Source organism: Pogoniulus pusillus, chromosome 11, assembly GCF_015220805.1.
Source record: "Pogoniulus pusillus isolate bPogPus1 chromosome 11, bPogPus1.pri, whole genome shotgun sequence".
NCBI lineage: Eukaryota > Metazoa > Chordata > Aves > Piciformes > Lybiidae > Pogoniulus > Pogoniulus pusillus.
The window spans coordinates 27,151,719-27,174,555 of NC_087274.1; the positions used below are offsets into that span (position 1 = coordinate 27,151,719).

At 40.9% G+C, this 22,837-nt stretch overlaps 1 protein-coding gene and 1 long non-coding RNA gene across 4 annotated transcripts; one reads left to right on the forward strand and one right to left on the reverse strand.

The window, feature by feature from the left end:
- Nucleotides 1-431: 431 nt before the first annotated feature.
- NOP14 (NOP14 nucleolar protein) lies at nucleotides 432-22,799 on the reverse strand. 2 transcript variants are annotated; one of them, XM_064151582.1, is made up of 18 exons: nucleotides 22,362-22,799; nucleotides 20,881-21,015; nucleotides 19,909-20,050; nucleotides 19,256-19,401; nucleotides 18,706-18,843; nucleotides 17,107-17,229; nucleotides 15,775-15,906; nucleotides 15,157-15,466; nucleotides 13,797-13,927; nucleotides 13,492-13,577; nucleotides 11,248-11,383; nucleotides 9,165-9,266; nucleotides 8,265-8,418; nucleotides 5,739-5,898; nucleotides 4,834-4,981; nucleotides 3,844-3,962; nucleotides 1,394-1,549; nucleotides 432-741 (listed from the first exon to the last, which is right to left on the reverse strand). In XM_064151582.1, the coding sequence occupies exons 1-18, from the start codon at nucleotides 22,557-22,559 to the stop codon at nucleotides 645-647; spliced, it is 2,613 nt and encodes an 870-aa protein (XP_064007652.1). In that variant the 5' UTR covers nucleotides 22,560-22,799; the 3' UTR covers nucleotides 432-644. The 2 variants fall into 2 exon arrangements, with proteins under 2 accessions (XP_064007652.1, XP_064007653.1); XM_064151583.1 differs by having other exon boundaries at nucleotides 15,157-15,463; nucleotides 22,362-22,798.
- On the forward strand, nucleotides 3,959-16,345 carry LOC135179598 (uncharacterized). Of its 2 annotated transcripts, XR_010304048.1 has the most exons (3): nucleotides 3,959-4,074; nucleotides 15,471-15,552; nucleotides 15,811-16,345. It is a non-coding gene; the product is annotated as an uncharacterized LOC135179598 (long non-coding RNA). The 2 variants fall into 2 exon arrangements; XR_010304049.1 differs by lacking the exons at nucleotides 15,471-15,552; nucleotides 15,811-16,345 and adding an exon at nucleotides 11,209-11,662.
- Nucleotides 22,800-22,837: the final 38 nt, after the last annotated feature.

Here is a 22,837-nt window from a genome sequence, read left to right on the forward strand (position 1 = left end):
TTGAAGCTGGACAGCAGGCTGTGGAGACAGCACCTGAAGAGCAAGATAAGGGAACTTCAGTCAATAAATCAGCTTCGGTGGAGCTGAAACTAGTACCCAAGGTGTGACCTCACAAGTGCTGAACACAGGGGGACAATCCCTTCCCTGGTCCTGCTGGTCACAGTATTGCTGATCCAGGCCACGATGCTGTTGGCTCATACCCAGCCATCTGTCAATCAACACCCACAGATGCTACTGCTTAAGTTGTAAATATATCGCCACTATGAGAGCTACTTGCAACTATTCAATGTCAATAAGGAGGCACCAAAAGGCTTCTGCTGTACATTTGGGTGTGTTTGTAGTTCAAGTTAGACTAAAACCTAGTCATATACAGCTAAGAATTCTGATTGTTGATCCAAATATTCTCGATTCTTAAAATAAACAGAAGTATACCACATACAAAAGTGTTGGGTTTATTTTCCTTATGAAAACCCTTGGGTTTTTCCAATAAGCAGGTTGACTTTTTCCAGGTAGATCTGCTGATGTTGTCTCCTTCAAAGGAATGCATCCAAAGAATGCAATTAAAGTTCTCCAAAAGTTGTGTGATTAAGAAACTTCACAATGCACTAAAACCAAAGTTTCCTGCTGTAGGCAGTCCCAATTAATTATTCCCTTTTTTTCCTCTTCATTGCTTTCCATTCGCCTTCCTGTGTAGCAAGGCTACCAAGAAGCTCTTTCACTTTTCTTTTTCTGGCTGCATCTCTGTAAAGCAAATAATCAGCAAATGAAACATATCAGAAAGATTCTATTAGGGAAAACATGAAAGTATATTTAAACAATAGCTATTAACTTGTAAAAATCCTCCAACTCTTACATTTCACCAACACATACTTCAGATAAAAACATTTTGCATATTCTTGAACCTGAGAAATTTAAACTGCTAAGCTGAAAGCAATGAGAACAACTGGACACTGGAATCATCTCCCAGGGAAAGCAGTGGATTCCCCTACAATGGAGAGTTTCAAGACTCAGCTTGACAGGGTGCTAGGCCAGCTCATTTCAACTATACTATCACCTAGAAAGGTGGGATCAGATGATCCATGGGGTCCCTTCCAACCTGGCATTCCAGGATTTTGTGAAGACACTTGAAATCATCTCTATTGAATACATTTGATGTTCCCCTAAATTGTCCAGTTTTACTTATTTAAGCTTTGTATGGTTTATCATTATTGTCAGTCTTATCATAGAATCATAGAATCAACCAGGTTGGAACATGAAGCAAATACAATCTTTAAGGTTGGAAAAGACTGCTAAGCTCATCCAACCTTCTGCCCAACACCTCCACGACCACTAGGAATAAGGAACACAGAGCAGGACAAGTCCCCAGGTGGTGCTGAAGCAGAGGCTACGTTACCTTTCCAAGACTTCTGCGAGCTGTGTTCTAGCCAGGAACTGGTTGTCTTTCCGAATCTCACGGATGGCTCCTTTAAGTTCACGTTTATGCTTCCGAATCAGCTGCTTTCTTTCTTGCTCCTTCTTGCTGCTTCCCTGAATTCTCCCAAACTCTAAACTGAAATGAGAATGGGTGAGCACGGAACAGCTTAAGAAATCACCTTTTGGGGGGTTTATTTTATATGAACACTAACACAGTATTTTCATTCCTGCATATTTCTATGGTTGCCTTGGAAAATAAGGAGCTGCCCAGTGAGTATACAGGGAGTCCACTCACCAGAGCCTCTAACTGTGTGTCAGGATCATGCAAAGGACAAGCAGACTATATTTACATTTTATTCATCCACATGTAGCCTGCATTTGGAATTGACTGAAAAGGCTGGAGAGGAAGAAAGAAAGGTATCTGCAGAAAAATGGAATCTCCTGATGTACTTTAAATTTTTGCAGACCTCTGTAGATGAATTTACAGAAAAAGTCTGTGTGTGGCAGAGTAAATCTGTCCTCTTCAAATACTGCAATAAAGAAGGTAGACAATTTCTGCCCCTGTAGATAACCAACATGGCCAAATAACTCAGCAGCCAACAGACAGCTTTGTTCCTGAATCAGAGTACTGGTCTATTATCTACAAAACCAAACCAGTGTTATTAGAACTTAATTCATTGCAGACTTTGTAAAAAGGGAAAAATCCCTCAAGGGTTTTGTCATTGCTGCTGTCAGGATGTAGAAAGCTGCTTGGTTGGGGGAAAAGAAAGGAATGGGTCAAGTACTATGCTTAAAGGATAGTAGCAACAATCTCTTGTCATCTTGAAATTTATTAATTTACAACTGATTATATGGGCAAAAGTGGATTCCCAGTGCTATTTTTTCTCCAAGATAAACTTTGCTTTATTACTTGGAATTTCTCCTCCTTTTTCATTTCACAGAATCACAGAATGAACCAGGTTGGAAAAGACCTCTAGGATCATCGAGTCCAACCCTTCTAATTAACTAACCCATGGCACTAAATGCCTCATCCAGCCTCCTCTTAAACACCTCCAGGGATGGGGCACTCCACCACCTCCCTGGGCAGCCCATTCCAATGCCAATCACTCTTGCTGTGAAGAATATAATCTTTGCTCCTTTCCCACCTCACATTTCCCCCTTTTCTCTCCCAAACTCACAACACCTGGGTGCTGTTGCAGTCTCCTCCCACCCCAGGTGTGACCACTTTGCCCTCCCTGCTCACTCCCCTTTATAATCGGCCCCAGAAGAAGCAGTAGCTCCAAGTTTGCCCAGCTGGGCAGAGGATCCTCCTCCCATCACCACCGGTGAGTCTCCCACCCTGGTGAGTGCACTGGGTGAGTGGTGGAGGGGATCAAAAAGGCCGGGGGGCCTGGTGGCCCCCCGGCTATGTAGGACTAGGCTTGATGATTGCTCTAACATTACCCAAGGGTGCTGGCTGAGCTCCTCTGTGCTTAACTGCTGCTTTCTGCTCGCTTGTCAGTGTGTAAAAAGGGCAGGACTCAATCTGTGAAGCGTTTTGAGAAGCACTGAACGAGCATGGAGGTAATGTTTGTGAGTCCCTGACAAGGAAAGTGGGACAAAACTCCAATCTCGTTGGCACTCTTTTGTGTCAGAGTGGCTAAAATTCTGCCTTGCTCTGTAATTAATCTAGAACTGACTTTGTTCAGTACCAGGTGAGATCCTGACTGGGAAGCCAGGTCCAGGCAGCATATGACTGTGATGCAACTCAGGGTTTTACTCAGTTAAGCTGCCTGACAGAGAGGCTTTTACAAATTGTTATCTCAAAGCTTGAGTGCTTCTGCTTCAAACTGTCCTCATTTACACATGGACTAAGCAAGCTCACTTCACACCATCGTGGCTGCAAGCTGCAGTTCTTCAGATGCTCTGTGGGTTGGTTTGAAAAGACATGGATTTGTTTTCAGGTGGATAAAGGTCTAAGGACAGTGCACAGGTCATAGTCCATAGGCTGTTTCTCAGCACTCTTATGCACCCCATAAGATTCAGAGGTTTATGACTTGAATTTCCAAAGGAATAACTACAAAAAATGTTAAGTGCTGAGTCATAGAATCACAGAACTGTCAGAGATTGAAGGGATCACAAGGATCATTCAGTTCTAACCTCCCTGCCACGGGCAGGAACACTTTACACTAGATCAGGTTGCTCAGAGCCTCATCCAGCCTGTCCTGAAACACCTCCTCCCTGGGCAACCCATTCCAGGCTCTCACCACCCTCATGCTGAACAACTTCCTAACATCCATTCTTACCACCCAAGTAGCTCCTTTCTTGTGATTTGGGCACAAAAATCTAGCAGAAAAACAGCTGATATCCTGTTTTCCAAATCCTTCCAGCTTGCTGAAAATCTCAGTGTTTAAACACTTTTCCTTTGCCTCAGGTGTTACTTTTACTTACACTTTCACAATTCTAGGTGTATACTGTTTCAATGGCACTGGCTTCTTTTTCTCACAGATCAGTGGGGTATAGCGTTTGTCTTTGTTCTCTATCTCTTTCAGAGCACCCTGATACCATTCCTGGAAATGCAATCAAAGTACAATTTCAAAAGCATATCAAAGACACCACAATCCACAAACTACTGTCAACTGAGCCCCCAGTAATGTTTTCCTCAGATGTTCTTTTTCCTGGGTAAATAGCAATGGATTAGCAATGTCCTGCTGTTTATTAGGACACTACTAACACTGGGAGCCTTCCAGGCTGGGTGATTTGTAAACACTTCTGGAAGCCTTTTAAGGTGGTATCATGAACACTAAGAAAGGTGTGCAGATAGTATCACTTAACAGAGGAAGAAGCAAGACTAAAGCATTTTTAACTCTCTTTTCAGTGCAGTTTCAAGAGCAATTGTTCATTTTGATGCAAAAGATATTGGCTATTTTGCACAATTCCTGTTACAAAATACTGTTTTCTACGGATATTTCATGGTGCATTTTTGAGGAGAGGACAATTCTGCTGCTTTAGAAGAGACAGATTACAAATTTGAACCTCACTGCTAGAAAATAAACAATTGCCCTGTTTTAAGTAAGGTACTTTATTTGTTTACCAAGGTTTCACAGATTCATTACAAAAGTAAAAGAGCAACTAGGTGACCAGACTACTTATAATTTAAGTCAGTGATGGAATGTCACATTATTACAAGTCAAGTGCTATCTTCTTCAATTAGAGGGGCAAGAAAAGAGACACAATGAAAAAGTACTTTTCCTATACATTCTCTGCTCTTCTTGGGTTTTGCCACAGAAACATCCCTATAACTTTTGAAGGTAAATGCCTGAACCTTGAAAAAAACAAACCTCACTGATGCTTCCATTTGTTTTTCATTCAAGCACAGGTGAGGATCACATAATTTATTGATGAAACATATAAATTATTTCATGATTGAGAAACACATACCTGCATTTTTTCAGGATAGTCATTTGCTGGCAGATGTTGTGTAAGGAGAATTCTGACAGGATGCATTATTTCATGGAATGATGGTAAAGACTCATACAGAACTGCACACTTTTTAATCAGGTCAAAGCACAGGGCAAGACATGATAACCTGTTAATGCACAAAAGAATTAACCATTTCACTTGCAAAAACTGCTGGGGTTTTTCAAATCAAATTAGTCAAGTCAATTTGGGAGCAGTACCTGCCTGTATTATTAAGACTGCTTGACAGAACCAGTTGCAAGACTGTTACTACTTGTTAAATCAGACTAAAAGTTTCATTCTCCACAGCAAAGACCCAAGAAATCTATCAGCAACAAATCTTTATGTTAGCACAGAGCATGAGCCACTATTGTGTCTTTGCCACTCTTGTGGAAAAGGGAGTTTTCACACTGATTCTAAAACTTTCCTGGTTCTGAAGTTTTAAAACTTCAGTGAAATGTGCAAGGTGAAAAATGGGGCTGAACATGGTTAATGAACTTGTTTAATTGGGAGTCATCCCCAACTTCAGTGTTTTATTATTTAAGTGACACTGTCTAACACAGTCTTTGCAAGTAAATAGAGTTATTCGCCTCTGAAGAGCTTGGCAGTCCCTAGCACTGAGCGCCTCCTCTGTTTCTACATCCTCCTCCTCAGTTCACAGCTGTATGGAAAGGGAATGGGAGAGCTGAGCACTTCAACTAGGGTCCTGCCCTAACCTTTCGGTAAGATTAGTCACAGTAGAGCCATTATGGAGCTACTCTACAGAGAAGCACCATGAAAATAAAGCAGAACAACTCATTGCTCTTATTTTTACTCTTAAAGTACACTGGCACTGAGGTGACCCAAAAGATGATCTGGTATTTCTCCTGTTCACATCTCCTACGTACCTGATGTGATTAGTCTCTGTTCTGCTCATTTCCTTTAACTTAGTCACAATACTCAATGGCAGATTTTGCTTCTGCCAACTATCCAGATCCTTCTTGTCACACACCAAAAGCAGTTCTAAATTCTTCCCCACTGGTGTAAATGGATGCACTACAGTATAGCCTGTAAAACAAGAACAATAATCATTAAATGAGATCAGCTCCAAGTATTCAGAAGAAAAAACACCAACTCTTTTTATGCATTATTTTTGTCAGCAGTGACAACTCCTTCCCACTTTCTCCACCTTCAGCTTTCTCCTTGTAATGCAAAAGAACTTTTTTAACTGTAGTTCAGCCTTTTGTTGTACTCAATGTAATATCTCCATGCCAGGAATTCATGGATCAAGATCATAAAATGAAATGAGTAAGAGCTCTATTTGCTGATTTTGAATTTTTTTGGTGACTGTATATCAACATTCCAGAGAACTGGAAGTGTGCCTGTTTTTAAAACATCCTGTGTTGACAATCTAATCATCACATTTATCAGCAATACTTCTATCAGGAATATTTAAAAGCATGATTGGATAGTTTGAGAACTTTGGAACATCAATATTGACTGAAAAAATCTCAGAGAAGACTGTGGCTCTAATGTGCCTTTTACTGAGCCTTTTTCCTCGCTGCTAAAAGAAACCAACACTGTGCAAATCTAACTGGTGCAAAAGCAAACATAAATACAAAGAAAATGAAGGGGGAAATTAAGGCTTGATTGTGGATTAACACTAAATATTTTTAAATAGTTTCTGATTTTTCAGAACCCCAGATTTTAACTGTACCTCTGTAGATCAAACATTCCTAAGAGTACACAAAAGAGAAAATACTTTAAGAGCTATGTAACCCACCCACTCTGTAACCTCTTCCCAACTCCTTCTAAGAGTTCAGCTGTTGGTGTTCTGCTCTGATGCAGCCCAGCTGTGTAACCTTGGCTCACACTTCAGAGGGAACTGCTAAGCTGTGAGAGGCAGCTGGGAGAAAGTCTGTGGGGTACAGGCACACAATATAATAAAGGTGAAACTGCAGTGCTGAGCGTGTTGAGGAAAGCATCAGTAATAGCTTGAGAATTCAAAAGGAAAGGAAAAAAAAAACAGCATGGAAAGGAATAAAAATCCTAGAGGAAAAAAAAAAGGGGAGCTACAAGACAACCACTCAGTACTACTGAAGAGGTACTGCAGCAACAGAAGCTGAACTCTCCTCACCAGAATGGCTACCTAGAGACTATTGAGGGTGATGAGCATATTATCATGTAGCTTGTAGCTCCTAAATTCCCAGATGTCCTCTGAGTTTGCCAACAAATCATGGATATTTTTTCTTGAGAACAGGCTTCTTGCAAAAAGTCTCCTCACACATGCTAAGTGACACTGAGTGACCCTAACAGAGATACTAACACATGAATTAGTTATTGTACTCTAACAAAGCTCCTCCTAAGTTTTGTCACTAAACTTGTCAACTGAAAAGCCCCAGATCTAGAATAACTTTAAAATTAGAAATAGATCCCAAAGAGAAAGGAAGAATGAAACATCTCTCCTATGAAGCCAGGCTGAGAGTTGGGGTTGTTCATACTGGCTAAGAGAAGGCTCCAGGGACACCTAAGAACAGCTCTCCAGTATTTGAAGTGAGCTACAGAAGATCTGAAGAGGGGCTTTGTAGAAAGGCATGAAGTGACAGCACATGGGGCAATGGCTTCAAACTTGATTTAGATGAAAATGAGGAATAAATTATTCCCCAAGAGGGTGGTGAGGCACTGAACAGGTTGCCTAGAGAAGCTGTGGAGGCTCCAAGACTGGCAAGTGTGCAAAGGCAGGTTGGACAAGCCTTGGTCTAGTAGGTGTCCCTTCCCATGGGAGAGGGTTGCTACTAGACATTGAAGGACCAATCTAACACAAACTACTGTAGGATTTTATGATAAATAAGATTATTTTCTAGTATATAGATCGAATTGAAATGACATTTTTGTTCTCCCTGCTGTCTGTGCAAGTTGCTAAATCTACAGAGTTACATTACAGCACCCATTAATCTGGCCTACCAAATTCATGTCAAATAAACAAAAAGAGAAAATAGCAACTTTGTGATACAATTCTCTCACTTATCTGAGTGACAGTTGTTAGCTGAAGAGAGATAGTATTTGCAGCATCAGCTGCTGCTTCACTGTAAAGGTACAGAGAACCCACTGGGAATCCACTAGTAACTGAAATTCAGAGCACAGTCCAGTCACAGAGTCTGTTTAGAACAATACTGCAAAAATACTGAAGTCATGTAAGCAGCATGACTTCATTTCCTTTAATAACTTTAGTTCTTTCCTTCCTGCCAACAGCACCAGAGGACTTAGTTCATAACAAGATGCCTCAAATCAAGGTTGTGTATGGCTTTGAGGCTTGTGTATGATTTGGGGCTTTTGTTCAAAACAACACATTCAGTGTAAAAGATTTTTATTGAAAGGTAAAAGATAAATTCTCATACCAAAATTTATTACTCATTTAGTATAAGCAAACTCACCCTGGGCTTGTTTCTTGGGTAAAGATATATGAAGTACTCCAAGAAGAAAATTGATGAGTTCTGGTACAAATCTTTTGGAGAGAGACACATATTCCAGGAACAAACAGCATATAAATAACCCTTTAATAACGTCTTGCAGTGTTGTAATGCGACACTGAAAGGAAAAGGCACAATACATACAGAATTAAAAGACTGCATGTCACAAGGACTTAATATTTCTGCTTTTTAAGAGGTCCTCTAAGTTGTATACATTTAAAGTCTGTAAAATGACACCCACTGGGCTTAAATGAAAACCACACCAGCTTTCCCTTGCCCTCTCTAAGGAGTAGATGCGGAATTGAGACGAAGTCTGTAAGAACTGGTTTAGCCACTAGAAGGTGCTAAGTTACAAACAATAAGTTCTGCAGAAACGAACCAGGGAAACCTAAGCCTCAGAAGAATCTGGACATCAGCCAACAATATAACAACTTAGCTCCAGACTTTAGAGATATATAAAGAGAGCATTTGGATAGAAAAATAAGGAGGTATTCAAACTGCACTGCAGTAGGCACAATTTAAAGGAGAACGAATACTGCCAACTTTTAATTAAGTATCTTTCTGAAGTAGGAACAAATGCAATGCATGGAAGAGAAATCAGTAATGAATGGTTTCAGACTGTATTCCATCTGTGCTATTAGTCCTATGTAATTGGCCATATTGTGTGCAGCCTGAAAAAAAAGATTGGATTTGGTTTTGTGAGTTGGACTGTACCCTGCAAAGCTTTTTTTTCCTCTTTGCTTTTTCTTCCAACCTGTGACCATACACAAACACAAAGCTGCTTTCTCAGTACATTCCCAATATACACATTAATGCTAACATAACTATTTGAAGTCCCAGGATGAAATACAACAGCACACATACCTTAGTAAGTAGCTGACTCATGTAGATAAAAGCAGGTGTTACAACTGGATGCCAGAAGTCAGAAGTTGGAAACAACAAAGATATAATTTTCAAATAAATAAGCTGAAAAAACACAACAGAGCAAAGTAAGGGAGTTAAGACAACATACCCAGGATCTTGACTTTGCACATGTGCAACTGATGAATGAGCAACTGTCATGTAGTAATATAAAAACAGAAATGTGGAATCCTAGAATGGATTGGGTTGGAAAGAACTTCAAAAGATCATCGAGTTCTAAGCCCCTTCCATGGGCAGGGACACCTCCTACTACAACAGCTTGATCAAGGCCTCATGCAACCTGGCTTTGTACACTGCCAGGCCTGGAGCCTCCAGAGTTTCTCTGGGCCTCACTACCGTCACAGGGAAGATTTTTTATCATGTTTCATCTCCACCTAGCTTCTTCCATTTTGAAGCCATCACCCCATATCCTGTCACTCCATGCCTTTTGTCAAAAGTTCCTCTCCAACTGTCCTGTGACCCTCTTTGGGAAAGGGACTGGAAGGTTGCTCTGAGGTCTCCCCAGAGCCTTCTCTTCTCCACACTGAACAACTCCAACTCTCTCAGCTGTCTTCACAGCAGAGGTGCTCTAGCTCTTGGATCACTTTTGTGGCCTCCTCTGAACCTGCTCTAACAGTTCCATATCCTTCTTGTATGGGGATTGCAGAGCTGGATGCAGGACTCCAGCAGGGGCATTTATAGAACTGCTTGTGTTCAGAAGTGAAATTTTATTGCTTCAGTCCTGTTTCTCTCTATGAAGTTTCTCCTGTAAACAAAGATTCTCCTGAACTGTTTTGGTTACTAAATACCCCAGTCCAAATTTCAGGTTAGATTAACCATAGGCACAGTCAGATCTACAAATACAGCTCAAACAAGTGTTGCAGGAATAGGAAGGTGATATAATTCCACCCTACACAATAATGATGGCTGAAAACCTGGAAAAGTGTACTGGAAGGAATGAAAGTCAGAAGTGTGATCGGTGTCATGAGTGACAATGACAAAATAAAAACAGAAGTTAAAAGCTCTAACTTCCTGCAAAATCCAAAACATCCTGAATAAAGACTCTTCAAAAGAACTCAACATAAATATTTTGCAAGCTGTAAGAACCAAGCTTTCTAAGCAAGTCCTTCAGTCTATTTTCTTTCAGTGGTCTAATTATTCCATTAGGCAGCACAGCTTCACCAAACCTGGAGAGAGAAAACAGGTAGCTCCCCATGGATCACTGTCTCGTGGTTTGTCTTTCTACTACAATAACCAAATACTCATTGTCTCTGTGCTCCATTCTTGAAGACCCTAACATCCAACTGTCTACACTCTGAAAGTGGATTCTGTTCACATTTAGCATGGCCAGTGACAGTTTGAAATACTACTAATATAAAGTTTCTTTACATATTAATACTATTTATTTTGCATTTCTATTAGTGATATAGCAATTATAAGGTACTAAGAAATGCTGTAATGTTGTAACAGTATTTCATTGTTATTTTGTTAACTTAGGAGATAGTTCACTTCCATGGAACACTTTTTAAACATCTGCACTTAACACAAACTCAGAACATAATTGTCAGTATCACTTCCTAGAAGCACCCATTTAAGTTCCACCAGGAAACAAAAGAGTTCTCTGCTAGGAAAACTGAAGTGGCAATTTAAAGATATTTTCTCCATATTGGTATTACAGACTAACTCTTCTATTTTGAAGAAGGGGTGTGCCTGGGGCCAGTTAGTTGTTTGGGGGAGGGCACTGTTTGCCTGGAGGTGGCTACTGTTTGCTTGGGGGGGGTCGCTGTTTGTGGGTGGCTATTGTTTGCTTGAGGGGAGTATCGTTGCTTAGGGGGAATCATTTGTTTCTCAGTATTGTTTTTGTTGTGAGGGATCTTGTTACAACTTACCTCCAGAGAGGCAATTTAAATACTGAGAAACCTACCAAGTCCTAGATGCTAATAATTCCCTAGATTCCATGAAATATAAAATTCCTGTCATCTCTTATTTACTGGCTTTTGTGTCCTAGTGGAAAGAAGGGACTGTCCTAGCAGGAGGCTCTCGTTACCGTGTCTAAACCTGGGAATGCTGCACGGCCTTTGACTTCAACAACTTCTTCCATATCATGAGCTGCATCTCGCAGGATGAACCTCATACGGTCACTGGCTGCCTCTGGAAACATCTGGCAGAGATTGCACAATGGCCTGTTAACAAGAAATGTTAAGTCATAATCAAATTGCACCACTGATATTAGTAAAACTTTATTTTTAAGCAGCTGTAGGAAGATTTCCTGCCTTCTGTCTACACCACAGCATTAACAAATTTCCCCAAACAAATTACTCTTTTTTAGAGCCAGCCACCCAGCATTTGTAACATTACACTTTAGAGACATGCCTTTTTCACTGGGTTTTGCTTGTGAAATCATCTTTGAGTTGGTGGGTTTTAAATTCTAAATGAAAAACAATAGAAACCTTAAAAATACACTCCCAAACCACCTGCTATGGTTAAAACACATCCTTCTGAACCTCCTTAACTCTACTGAGGTATGTTGGTACATGCTAGGCAGCCCACTAATACACATACTCTTGGACAACATTAAACAACTTATGAGGCAGCAGTGTGGTGAGCAAAATTATTACATTAAACAAGGGAAAAAAAATATCCACAAAGTTAGGTCAGCCTCCTGTCTGTGCACAGGGAGAGGCAGTCAGGAGTCTGCATCTGTTTAGTCTGAGTTCTTCTAGCATTTTCAGTTAAAAATCTCTGCAGTGATACTGATAAATCCTAGCTTTAGAAAACAATCAAAACGTGCTGTTACTTTTTCACAGAGCATGTGCCAAAGCAGGAATGGGTAATAAGTCAGTGCTCTTGCCAATGAACACAATACAGCAATGGAAGCTAAAGCTGCACATCAGATTTTTAAGTAACTTAGGTACTTTAGCATTTGACAAATACATATGCTGAAAATGACAGAAAATAACTTGCTGAAAGAAAGCTGTCTAACCTGTAAAGTCAAGACAGGAATCACAAACTAATGCTGTTTGGAGGAACCTCTGGAGATCTGATGCAAAATTTCAAAGCTGGATCAGGCTGCTTGTGGCTTTACTGAGTTTTGTCTGTCTTCAGGGGTAGAGATTCCACAGCCTCTCTGGGAAACTTGTTTTACTGTTTGGCACTTTTGCTGTCAAGATTTGTTTTACATCTAATTGGAATTTCCCCTGTAGCAGCCTGTGGCTACTGCCTCCTGTCCTTCACTAGATAGCTCAGGCAAATCTGGCTCTCTCCTCACTACAACTGCATGACAGGTATTTACAGAATCATAGAATCACAGAATCATAGCATTGTTTTGGTTGGAAAAGACCTCCAAGATCATCAAGTCCAACCATTAACCCAAAACAACCATGTTGGAGCTCCTGGAGACAGGAAGCCCCCTGGGTCTGTCCATCCAACTGGCAAAGGAGCCCACGGGGGCAATCCTCATGGTGCCTTTTCTTCTTGGTGGAACAAAGGTATCCTGACACTGTGAGCAAACAAAATTTCATAGAATCATAGAATCAACCAGGTTGGAAGAGACCTCCAAGATCATCCAGTCCAACCTAGCACCCAGCCCTAACCAGTCAACCAGACCATGGCACTAAGTGCCTCATCCAGTCTATTCTTGAAGACTCCCAGGGACGGTGCCTCCACCACCTCCCTGGGCAGCCCATTCCAATGGGAAATCACTCTCTCTGTGAAGAACTTCTTCCTAATATCCAGCCTATACCTACCCTGGCACAACTTGAGACTGTGTCCCCTTGTTCTATTGCTGGTTGCCTGGGAGAAGAGGCCACCCCCCACCTGGCTACCATTTGAAGACTACAAGGCCAAATCAACAACTTCCTATGAAGTGTTTATTTAGAACCCTCTTAAATTTCATTTTCTGCTAGTTCTCTGAATGAATTCACAAAACTGAAACCCATGGAAAACACAAAGACCATAAGAGGAACTTTACACTCATTACAAAGCTTAAAATGCTTAATCAGCAATCTAAATAACTTCATACAAAGAAGTCTGGATGCATATTATTTACCCACTGCACATGAAAAGCTTTTTGCAGATAAAAAATTACACATTGAGGTTTTGAAAATGTCTTGGTACTATTAGTAGTTCAAACATTCTATGAAGCTGTTAAAACACTAGAGCTGGAGAGTTACCATCTGCCTTCTATCCCTGTGGAACTGTTTGAAACAACTAACAAACTAAATGCTTCATCCTAGGCAGCTTTTCTCTTTATATCATAAAGGTGCAGAAGTCCATAGGATTTCTTACTTACACGACCAGTCTGTCAATTGTTCTGAGCTCTGGCAAATCCAGAGTTGCTAAGTTCCCAATATACTCCAAAATGAAGCCAAACAGTTTCTGCAAGAAGCATAATATGTTAAAACTTGTTTTTTTTTTCTTCATTGCACAGAAAAAGCAGAAAATAACATCGATATAGTTAGGAAGAGTGGTACATTAATTCTACTCACAAGGCAGAAGCATGTATGTTTTATACTGCTTCCTGAGTACTTAATAAAACTTACTCTGGAATTCCAATTAATTTTAAACTGAAACCAAGCCAAAACAAAAGCCCCATACTTCCAACTTTTCCTTGTTTCCCACTGCAAGGCTTGGATGATTGCACTTCTGAATTCTCTCCAGTATAAGAAGCTGTTGCTCTATTGTTCTTCCAGCCAATAAAGACTTAAATGTCTCATAGGACTCAGGAACTACAAGGTAAAAACAGAAAGGATCCAGGCAAAATTCTCAATGTGTTTAGTTCAAGTGAACATTTAACAAATTTTCAATATGCAGGTTTTAATCATTCAGGAAAAAAAAAGTCCACACGGCTTCTAAATCATCACCTTTTAACCCCTAATGATGTATCAGCTCATACAGAACATTATACACATGAACAAGTCAGAACATAATGGTTTGGAATTATTCACATTCAACTCCTCCTCATTTTGCTCAGCAAAACCATGCTCACACACACACACACAAAGCAGAATTAAACTTAAGCACACCTTTGACCATAAATTTACCATGATACAATCAGCTCCACATTTAGTTCACACACAGCCAGCTTTATATGAAGGATGTTAAGAAAAGAATTTGCCACTAACAAAAAATTAACCCCCCTCAAACTTGCAAGGTATTTTGCAAGGTTCACATGCTAGAAAACATTCTAACTGGGGAGCTTTTGGGGGTTTATTTTAACACAAGTTCTTTCTGGTCAAAGCAAAACCTGAATGCAATTTAAAAGTCTTTGGGTAATAAGTTATCTCCTTTTGATGGGAAAACACAAGCACTTAAGGAAGTTGTTTGAAAGGTTGTTTAATCTTGCAAGAGATGCTTTTGTTAGAGAAATCTACACCAGGACAACAGCTAGATGCATTACACACTTAATATTAATGAATGCTTTGTGTACTAATGGAAATGTGCTTCCTCCTTCCTCCCAGGCAAGGACACAAAAGAAGCCAAACTTGGACCATCTATTTAGCAGTCCTGTAATGTTACCTCATAGGGACTGAATCTCAGAATCCTGCGTCTCCAGGCACCTTCTCTGACAAAAATGTCAGCCCCAAAACTAGAGACAGTAACTTTTTCTCCTTAAGTACAGTTAGTTATACTATTCTGGCTTCTCTTATGCAAATTATTAGCACTCTGGATTATGTTGGTGGCCCTCAGCAGTGGGCCAGTGTCGATCTTTCAATTCTAAGTCTGCTTAAGGACTAGAAACAGCTCTGGGCTGAAACAGATCTGCTTCCAACTGCTCAGAGCATGACTAGGGCAAATTACCAAGAACAGCAATTACTGGTTACTCTTGAAAATGTAGAAGACAATTATGAAGTCATACTTCATGTATGAACAGGAATACACAAGATTCTACAGGGCAAAGAAAGAGACTGGTTGTCCCTGAAGACATCAGGGATCTCTAGATAAGTTCTTTGCTTACCAGCAAATGTATAGGGAAGCTCTGATTTGGCAGCTTTCATTTTTGGATCCAGTTTCTTCACATTCTGTGCTTCATTTTCATTTGTATTGTGTTTGTTCTGCTCTTTATTTCCTGCAGCTTCTTCCTCACTCTCAAGATCAGATTCAAGATCAGAGTGGCTATCTGCATCAATCTCCTCCTCATCTTCATTAGCAGATTCTTCGTCACTTTCTCCTTCATTCTCATCTTCCTTCCCATCTTCTTCTTCTTCTTCCTCCTCATCTTTTTCTTCCTCTTCTTCATCATTTTCAATATTTATTTTTCCATCCTGCTAGCAGAGACATGAGAATGAAAAGCAACAGGCCCAAGTAGAATCAAGAGGTGTTCAGACTGGATATAAGGAGAAACTTTTGCATGGTAAGCAGAGTCAGTGGAACAGGCTGCCCAGAGAGGTGCAGCCTCTATTCTTGGAGATTTTCCAAGGACAGACTGGATAAAGCCTCGAGCAAAGTGGTGATTTCATAGCTGGCCCTGCTTAGAGCAGGAGTCTGGATTAGAAGTCTCCACAGAGCTCACTTCCAAACTAATTTTCCTATCCTCTTTTCACAACTCTGAAAATGTGGAAATGTTAAAACTTACCTTGTAAGACAATAAATGTCTGTCATCTTTATCCAGGATAAAGCCATCAGCTAGATCATCAGCTGAGATGTGGTTGGGCTTCTTTTTATTCGCCTGCTCATCTATCCCACGCATGCGACGGAGTCGATCTGCCTGTGGTTTAGAAGGAACACCACACAGAGCTTGGAGTCATCTAGATCAGCTGGGTAACTACACCAGAGTGGAAGCTGTAGCTAAGAAAAAAACCTCAAACCCAACCAAACAAAAATGCAAAGGGCAATAAACTTAACTAGAATTACTCAAATTGTAGAGAAGAAAAGCCAGAGACACAAGAACTTCTGGGCAAAAGCTGGTGACACCTTATTTCTTGTAGGGAGTGCATCTGGTAAGAGCACATAGGCAGCTGCATGAGCTTGTCTCCAAGGCTTGCACACTGGGTTTGCCAGAATTGGTTTGTTCTCTCCTTTTAAAATGTCTCTGCTTTGCCTATGAGAAAATGCATCATCCCCAGGAAATACAAGCTTCTGTATTGCTTTATGATTCTGCAGAGCTTGTGCTTTCCATACATGTAACAAGTCTCTGGCAAACACAACTGTACCACAGCACTGTTACGACATAGTAAGTTTGTAAACAGGCCCAATGTGCAACAGCTGAATCAACCATTTATAAAAGAATTTCTACCTGGGCAACCAGGTAAGACTGTGCACCAAACAAGATGAGAGAAGTAGAAAAAAAAATTCAATCCTTCTTTCTGTTCTGTTATTGGCTACAGAGCTGTTCTGAGGTTACCTGAAGGTACCAAATCCCTGTGGTCCTAAATATGTCCCCCAATATACCAAAAAGAGGAGAGAAACATTTACTACACTATTCAAGTTTTCTGTAAGCTCAATGTAACAGAGCATGCAACATTTCCCAGGAGAATTCTACTCCTCTGCAAAGCAAAGGCATACACATGCTGCCGCTGGAAGACTCTTGCAGCACTAGAAGAAAACAGTAAGAGACTTGCCAGGGTGTTAATTCAATTGCTGTGCCATGATGCTCCCCTTACTGACTTTGAAGCACCTCTGAACTCTGAATAATTGAAAACATTTAATGGCAATTTGAAGGGATATCACATATTTGTTGAGGAAACACGAGCTCTTTTTCCTAAAGTTCAACAGTCACATACTAAGGCTGGCCACTCTCTAATACCAGACTGCAAACAAAACACAAACAGAAGACTTCCTGAATCCCCTCCACCCCTGACTAACTGCAGTTTAGCAACATCACATTCAATTTAACGTTGAGCAATGAATATAAATGGTCACTCCCAAAAGACAGCCACAAAACAATCTGAATCCACAAATGGTGTACCTCCAGCTTCTGGAGTCGTGCCTGCTCCTCTTTTGCCAATTCTTCTTCTGTCTTCATCCTTTCTGAAGGTTTTGCTTTCATCTCGAATCCAAGTTCTCGAACAATTATATCATATTCATCAGGCTAAAGAAATATTTATGTAATTGTTTATTATCTTAAGTGTTATTACTCTGCTTTGCAGCCACCCCTTTGCCAGACTAACAGCTAAGAAGAATCAATACGTCTAAATACGAATTTTTGGCCCAGTATATTGTGTTCATTAACTGAGAGCAGATTTAACCCAAGCTCAGTTCTTTATCCCAGTGTTTCAAAAACTGAGCTCCACTGCCAAGGAATAAATGAAAATTCACCGTGTTCTGCAACATAATACAAACTTCCTACAGGAGAAGAAACAGTGTAAATCATCACAGTATCTATTCTCAGATTCAGAAGTTTCTTTCCCTTGGTATAAAATACCAATTGACAGAAAAGGCTTTGAGACCACAAGGGTTTTATGCAAAAGGTAAGTATTTTGATTATTCTTCTAGAGACTGTACCCAATTCACAGCAAAGAAACCTGAAAGACCTGAGGCTCTTTAATTTGGAGAAGAAAAGACTGCTTCTCAATCCTGATCAATAGCTGATGGGGCCAGACTTTTTTCAGTGGTGGGTAGTGACAGAACAAGAAGCAACAGGCACAAACTAGAACATAGGAAATTCCTTCCTGTGAGGTGCTGGAACCCTGGAGCAAGCTGCCTAGGGAGATTGTGGAGTTTTCTTCTCTGGAGAGATTCCAAAACACCTTGGACACAATGCTGTGCAACCTGATCTAGGAGAACCTGTTGTAGCTGGGGAGTTGGATTAGATGATCTCCAGAGGCCCCTTCCAACCCCCCACAATTCTGTGATTCTGGCAAACACTTTGTTGGAAAGAGCTGTTTCACCCAAGGAACACTGCAAAGGCATTCAAACCAAGTCACAGAATCATAGAATCAACCAGGTTAAAAAAGACTTCCAAGATCATCCAGTTCAACCTAGCACCCAGCCCTGTCCAATCAACCAGACCATAACACTAAGTGCCTCATGCAGTCTTTTCTTGAACACCTCCAGGGACAGCAACTCCACCACCTCCCTGGGCAGCCCATTCCAATGGCAAATCATTGTCTCTGTGAAGAAATTCCTCCTAACATCCAGCCTAGACCTCCCCCAGCACAACTTGAGACTGTGTCCCCTTGTTCTTTTGCTGGTTGCCTGGCAGAAGAGACAAACCCCACCTGGCTACAGCCTCCCTTCAGGTAGCTGTAGACATCAGTCAACATTCTCAGCAATTTTAGTTCTTCAAGAAAATCTATTCAGCATAAAAATAAGCTGTACCAAACAGCGTTGTTCAACCTGCAACCTCCCTCACGTTTGATGAGTAATGAAAAGCAACAGGCAATTAAAATCAGATAGATCATATAAACTCCTACATTCCTCCAACTAACCAAACTCTCCTAAATCTGTAGCATTCCTTCCATGTGAACAGCAGGCAACACCATATTTTGTTAAGTGATGAATACTTTAGGCACTGTGGGTCGAAACCGTGAGTTATCAGAATAAAGAAATCTAACCAAAATCTTACCTTGGGTTTTTCTACTTCTTTGTCCTTTCTCTCTGACTTGGGGGGTTTGCGGGCCATAAGGGTTTGGATTTCCTTCCAGTCCTTGTCTAGCTTTTCCGTGAGCTCTAACGCACTCTCTCTCCGACTTTGCCTCTCTTGCTAACAAGTGAATCAACAAAATGAAACAAACACAGCAGTTAGGTTCAGATGACTGTGAGACAGCATTTACAGCACAAAACCAGAGTGCATAAACTTCAGTACCTAGTATTTTAAAGGTGTAAACATTCTTTGCAGAAGAACAGAGTTACACTGAGTGGCAGAAGGGTTTGTAGCATACAGAAAACAAGTTATGAGTCAGCAGAAGGGGAGATTTGAGGATACACAACAATAGCAGATAGATATTCAATGTATATCCTGAAGTGCCTACAAAGCCAGATGGACTTCATTCAAGGAGTCTGGACACGTCTCTTAAGACAACTATCTCTTTTGCTTTCTATGCCACTACTATTTTTTATTGTGCTGTCAGGAATTCTTAGTCATACTCATCAATACTTCAGGGCTAAAAACTTACCTTTTCTTGTTTAGATTTGGCTATCATCTCTTCTATGAGTTCCTTCCTGGATTTAGGTTTTTCCTCCTCTTCATCTTGCTGCACACTTGATACTTTTTTACGAAGGAGGCCTCCACCCCCTCCAAAGTGAGTAGCAGTTAATTCAGCTAGAAGAAAAACAAACAACAAATAACTAGACTGTGAATCCTTTTCAAACCCATATGTGAGTGCTGGAGTGCTGCTGCTGGCTGGGACAGCCAGTGAGAATGGGAGCAGTTAGTCCCATATGGAATACCAAAAGAGACTGGTGCTAGACACATAATTTACACTGGCAAGTATTTTGTATGAGGCAGGAGGGTTTTTCAGTCTTTTAACCAGTGCTTGCAGAGGTGCAAGAAAGCAACTGGAAAACTCACACCTCATATTCCTGCCAAAACACAGGTAGGCTGAAAATCCACAAATTAAAGAAGCTTGCCGGGTAGGTGGTTCCATCTCAACATCTGCTAAAATCCAGAGGGCTGCTTTTTGTGTGGTTAAGAGGTAATCAAATGTGGCTTAACATCCCACCAAGTCCATAATAGTTTTTTTTTTCTGACTGAAAGACAGTACTGCAAAAGTGATGTACATGCACCAACAACAAAACTAGCAGTGGGATGCCAGCTGACATGTCTTACCTGACAGTGTTCCTCTTTCTTCTGTGTCACTGTCACTATCAACAATATCATTTAGCTTTTCAATTTCTGCCAAAGATTGGCCATAATGTGTCAATTCCTCCTCTTCGTTGAGATTGTAGATATTCTTCTTTCCATAATTTTGCTAAGAATAGTGAAATACAGCAATTAACAGATGATTTTTCATTTCCCAGGCAACAAATTGCTAAACCCTGTGTTTTAAATGCTGGCTGAGGAGACTATTATTCCAGTGTTCTGTCAGAACTGTAGTAAGAGCACAACTGGACTAATACTTGCATTCAACTGTATTAAATCTTAAGTGAGGGAGTATGATGTCTCTCTTATTCTTCTATTTATGTCCAAATAGAGCAACTTCAAAAACTCAAGGAAGGTTAAGTTTTATCAGTTATATCAATTCTTTACTACATTTCAAGCCTAATGAAACAGCCTTTAATCTACTCACAGAAGCAAATGTTATTACACTAGTCAGTTCTGGAGACTGAGTACAATGAGGCAGAAAGAACTGTACTGCGCATACACTTCACATTACAGAGTGACAGCAAGCTACAGAGTGCCTCTGGGCAGCAAATAGAACAGCTGCTGTTCAATAGCTGTACTGGACTATCAAAGTATACTTGATGGTGATTGCCTTTTCCTAATTCAATTCCCAAAACAGAGCAGTCAAAGAAAACCAAGAAAACCATCTGCTTAAAACTGGCTTTCTTGCACATTAGTACGCAAAGAAATTTCTGCTTCAAAAACCTGTCTTGAAAAAACAGAAGAGTTCTCATCCAAACTGTTGGATTCTGACAAACCACTGCTTTTTCATGAAGTTCTAAACATAAAATAAATGAAAAAAGAAAGCATTACCATCCAAACACTTCTGTTAAGTGGGAAAGCCCCAAATTTAAATGTTTTGGGTCTGGATTTTTCTTTGTGTTTTGTGGGTTGTTCTTTCAAATTCTTGTATTTTACCTGTCTTTCCAAAGTGAATCGTCTCATCATCTTCTCCTCTGGACTGATCTTGGTGTCATATTCACCAAAACGTTTATCTTTAAACACATTTGCCTTTTCTCTTTCTTTATATTCTTTCAGTAATGTTTGGGTACGCTAGAAGGAATTAAAAAACAAATTACAACCCAAAGAGAATAGCTACCTTCAAATACAAGGGAAATTAAAAGCTCCGTGGTACCCTGGCAACATAATGTATCAGAATGCAATGTGAGAGAAGGAAAAACTCAGGAGAAAAGAGGTGGGAAACTCATACAACATATCGGAGTCATTAAGTTCTGAACCTCTTTTGGTGTTGTCATCTAGGACATAAAACAATTCTTGCACAGAGTATGCAGATTACCATGAAGCTTAAACACTGTGCATGAACCTCAATATCTCTTAACACCTTGAATATGGAAAAGCACTTTTTAAATCAACTATCTGATGTCCTCTCTCCTTGACTAGTTTTATTGACAAAAACTTATTTAATGCATATCCCCTTCACAACCCCTGCAATACTTCAAATTATCCCTTTTTGTTGCACTGTTTTTAAGAACCTCTCCTTCCAGTAAGTGCTTCAAATTCTGTTTGACCATAGACTGTGATATGTCAGAATCTCAAGGGCAAACTTTCAAATCATGCTTTTTCAGTGTTAACAGAATCTGCAGAGGTTTTAATTTCTTTCCTTGTTTGTTTGAAGAGACAGATCACAAAAAAATGACAGTCCTTCAGCCAAGGACAGAGTAGGTTGCTGGAATCCCAGATGCACAATATGACACGACATCCTCCCTTATGCAGTATGGATTTTGGTCAGGTAGCTTAGCTGGTGATGTCAGCAGAGAGAGAAAAAGAGGTAATTTTAAACCAGAGTAAAGATAGAATATAAAGATTCACTCTTTTTAAGTTATATGGTCATTCATACAAGGGTAATGAGGATAGATCATTATTTTGCACCCCAGCTCTCTTCTACAACCCAACTATTTCCCCAGTGCACAAGAAATCATCTGCATGTTTTCCATGCTAACGACAATTTCTTTGTATCTACACATTTCTCACTGCATTCCGATCTCAAAGCCCTTCCAAGCTTCACTATTACAGCAATCCTGCATCACCATCAAGAAGTTTAGCATCCCGTAACTAAACCTGACCAACACAACTACCTGCACTCTGGTCGAGTATTTGCTCGACAATATGTTCCTTTGTATTCTGGACGCGGGTAATTCGAAGATAAACTATTCCCACGCACGGGATAAGGGAAACCTGCACTATTGAGCCCTGTGAATGGCACTGGAAGGAAACACACTCAGCAATCTCTTCATCATCACAACACGAGGTGCCCAGCCGCTCCTCCTGTGCACAAGGCAGGTTCGGTCTCGGCTCGCCTGAGATGGCTCAGGCCTCATCACCACCACGGGTACGTCTGCAGATGCCATCCCTCCTCCCAGCTTTTCAGGTCCTCTTACCTTCTTGATAGCCTTGGACCGTGAGACACCAGGCAGCCCCACGTCATTCTTGGTCTTCCTCCCCAAGATGTCAAACTTCTGCCTGTTGACTTTCACCTCGAAGGGGTTGCTCTTGACCATAGCCATAGCCGACTTCACGGGGCCCTTAGCCGTCGCGGCGGCTGAGACCTTTCGCTTCCGCTTTGATGCCTTCCCCATTTTCGGTCTGGCAGCCTGCGTGTGTGCGTGTGGGGAAGGAGAGGATCAGTACTCACTCAGCGTGTGGGACCAGGCCTGGAGGTGCAAACAGGGCGAACAAAACGGGCAAAATCTTCCCAGTTACCCCTGTGGCCGGTACCGAGGCGCCACAGAGCCCCTCCGGCCCCAAACGCGCGGAGCGGAGCAGGGCACGGAGCGGAGCGGCTGCCCCGCACCTCTCGCGAGAGCTTCACCCAACCATCGCGCGATTTGCAGCTGCTCTCTGCTCTCGTTACGGG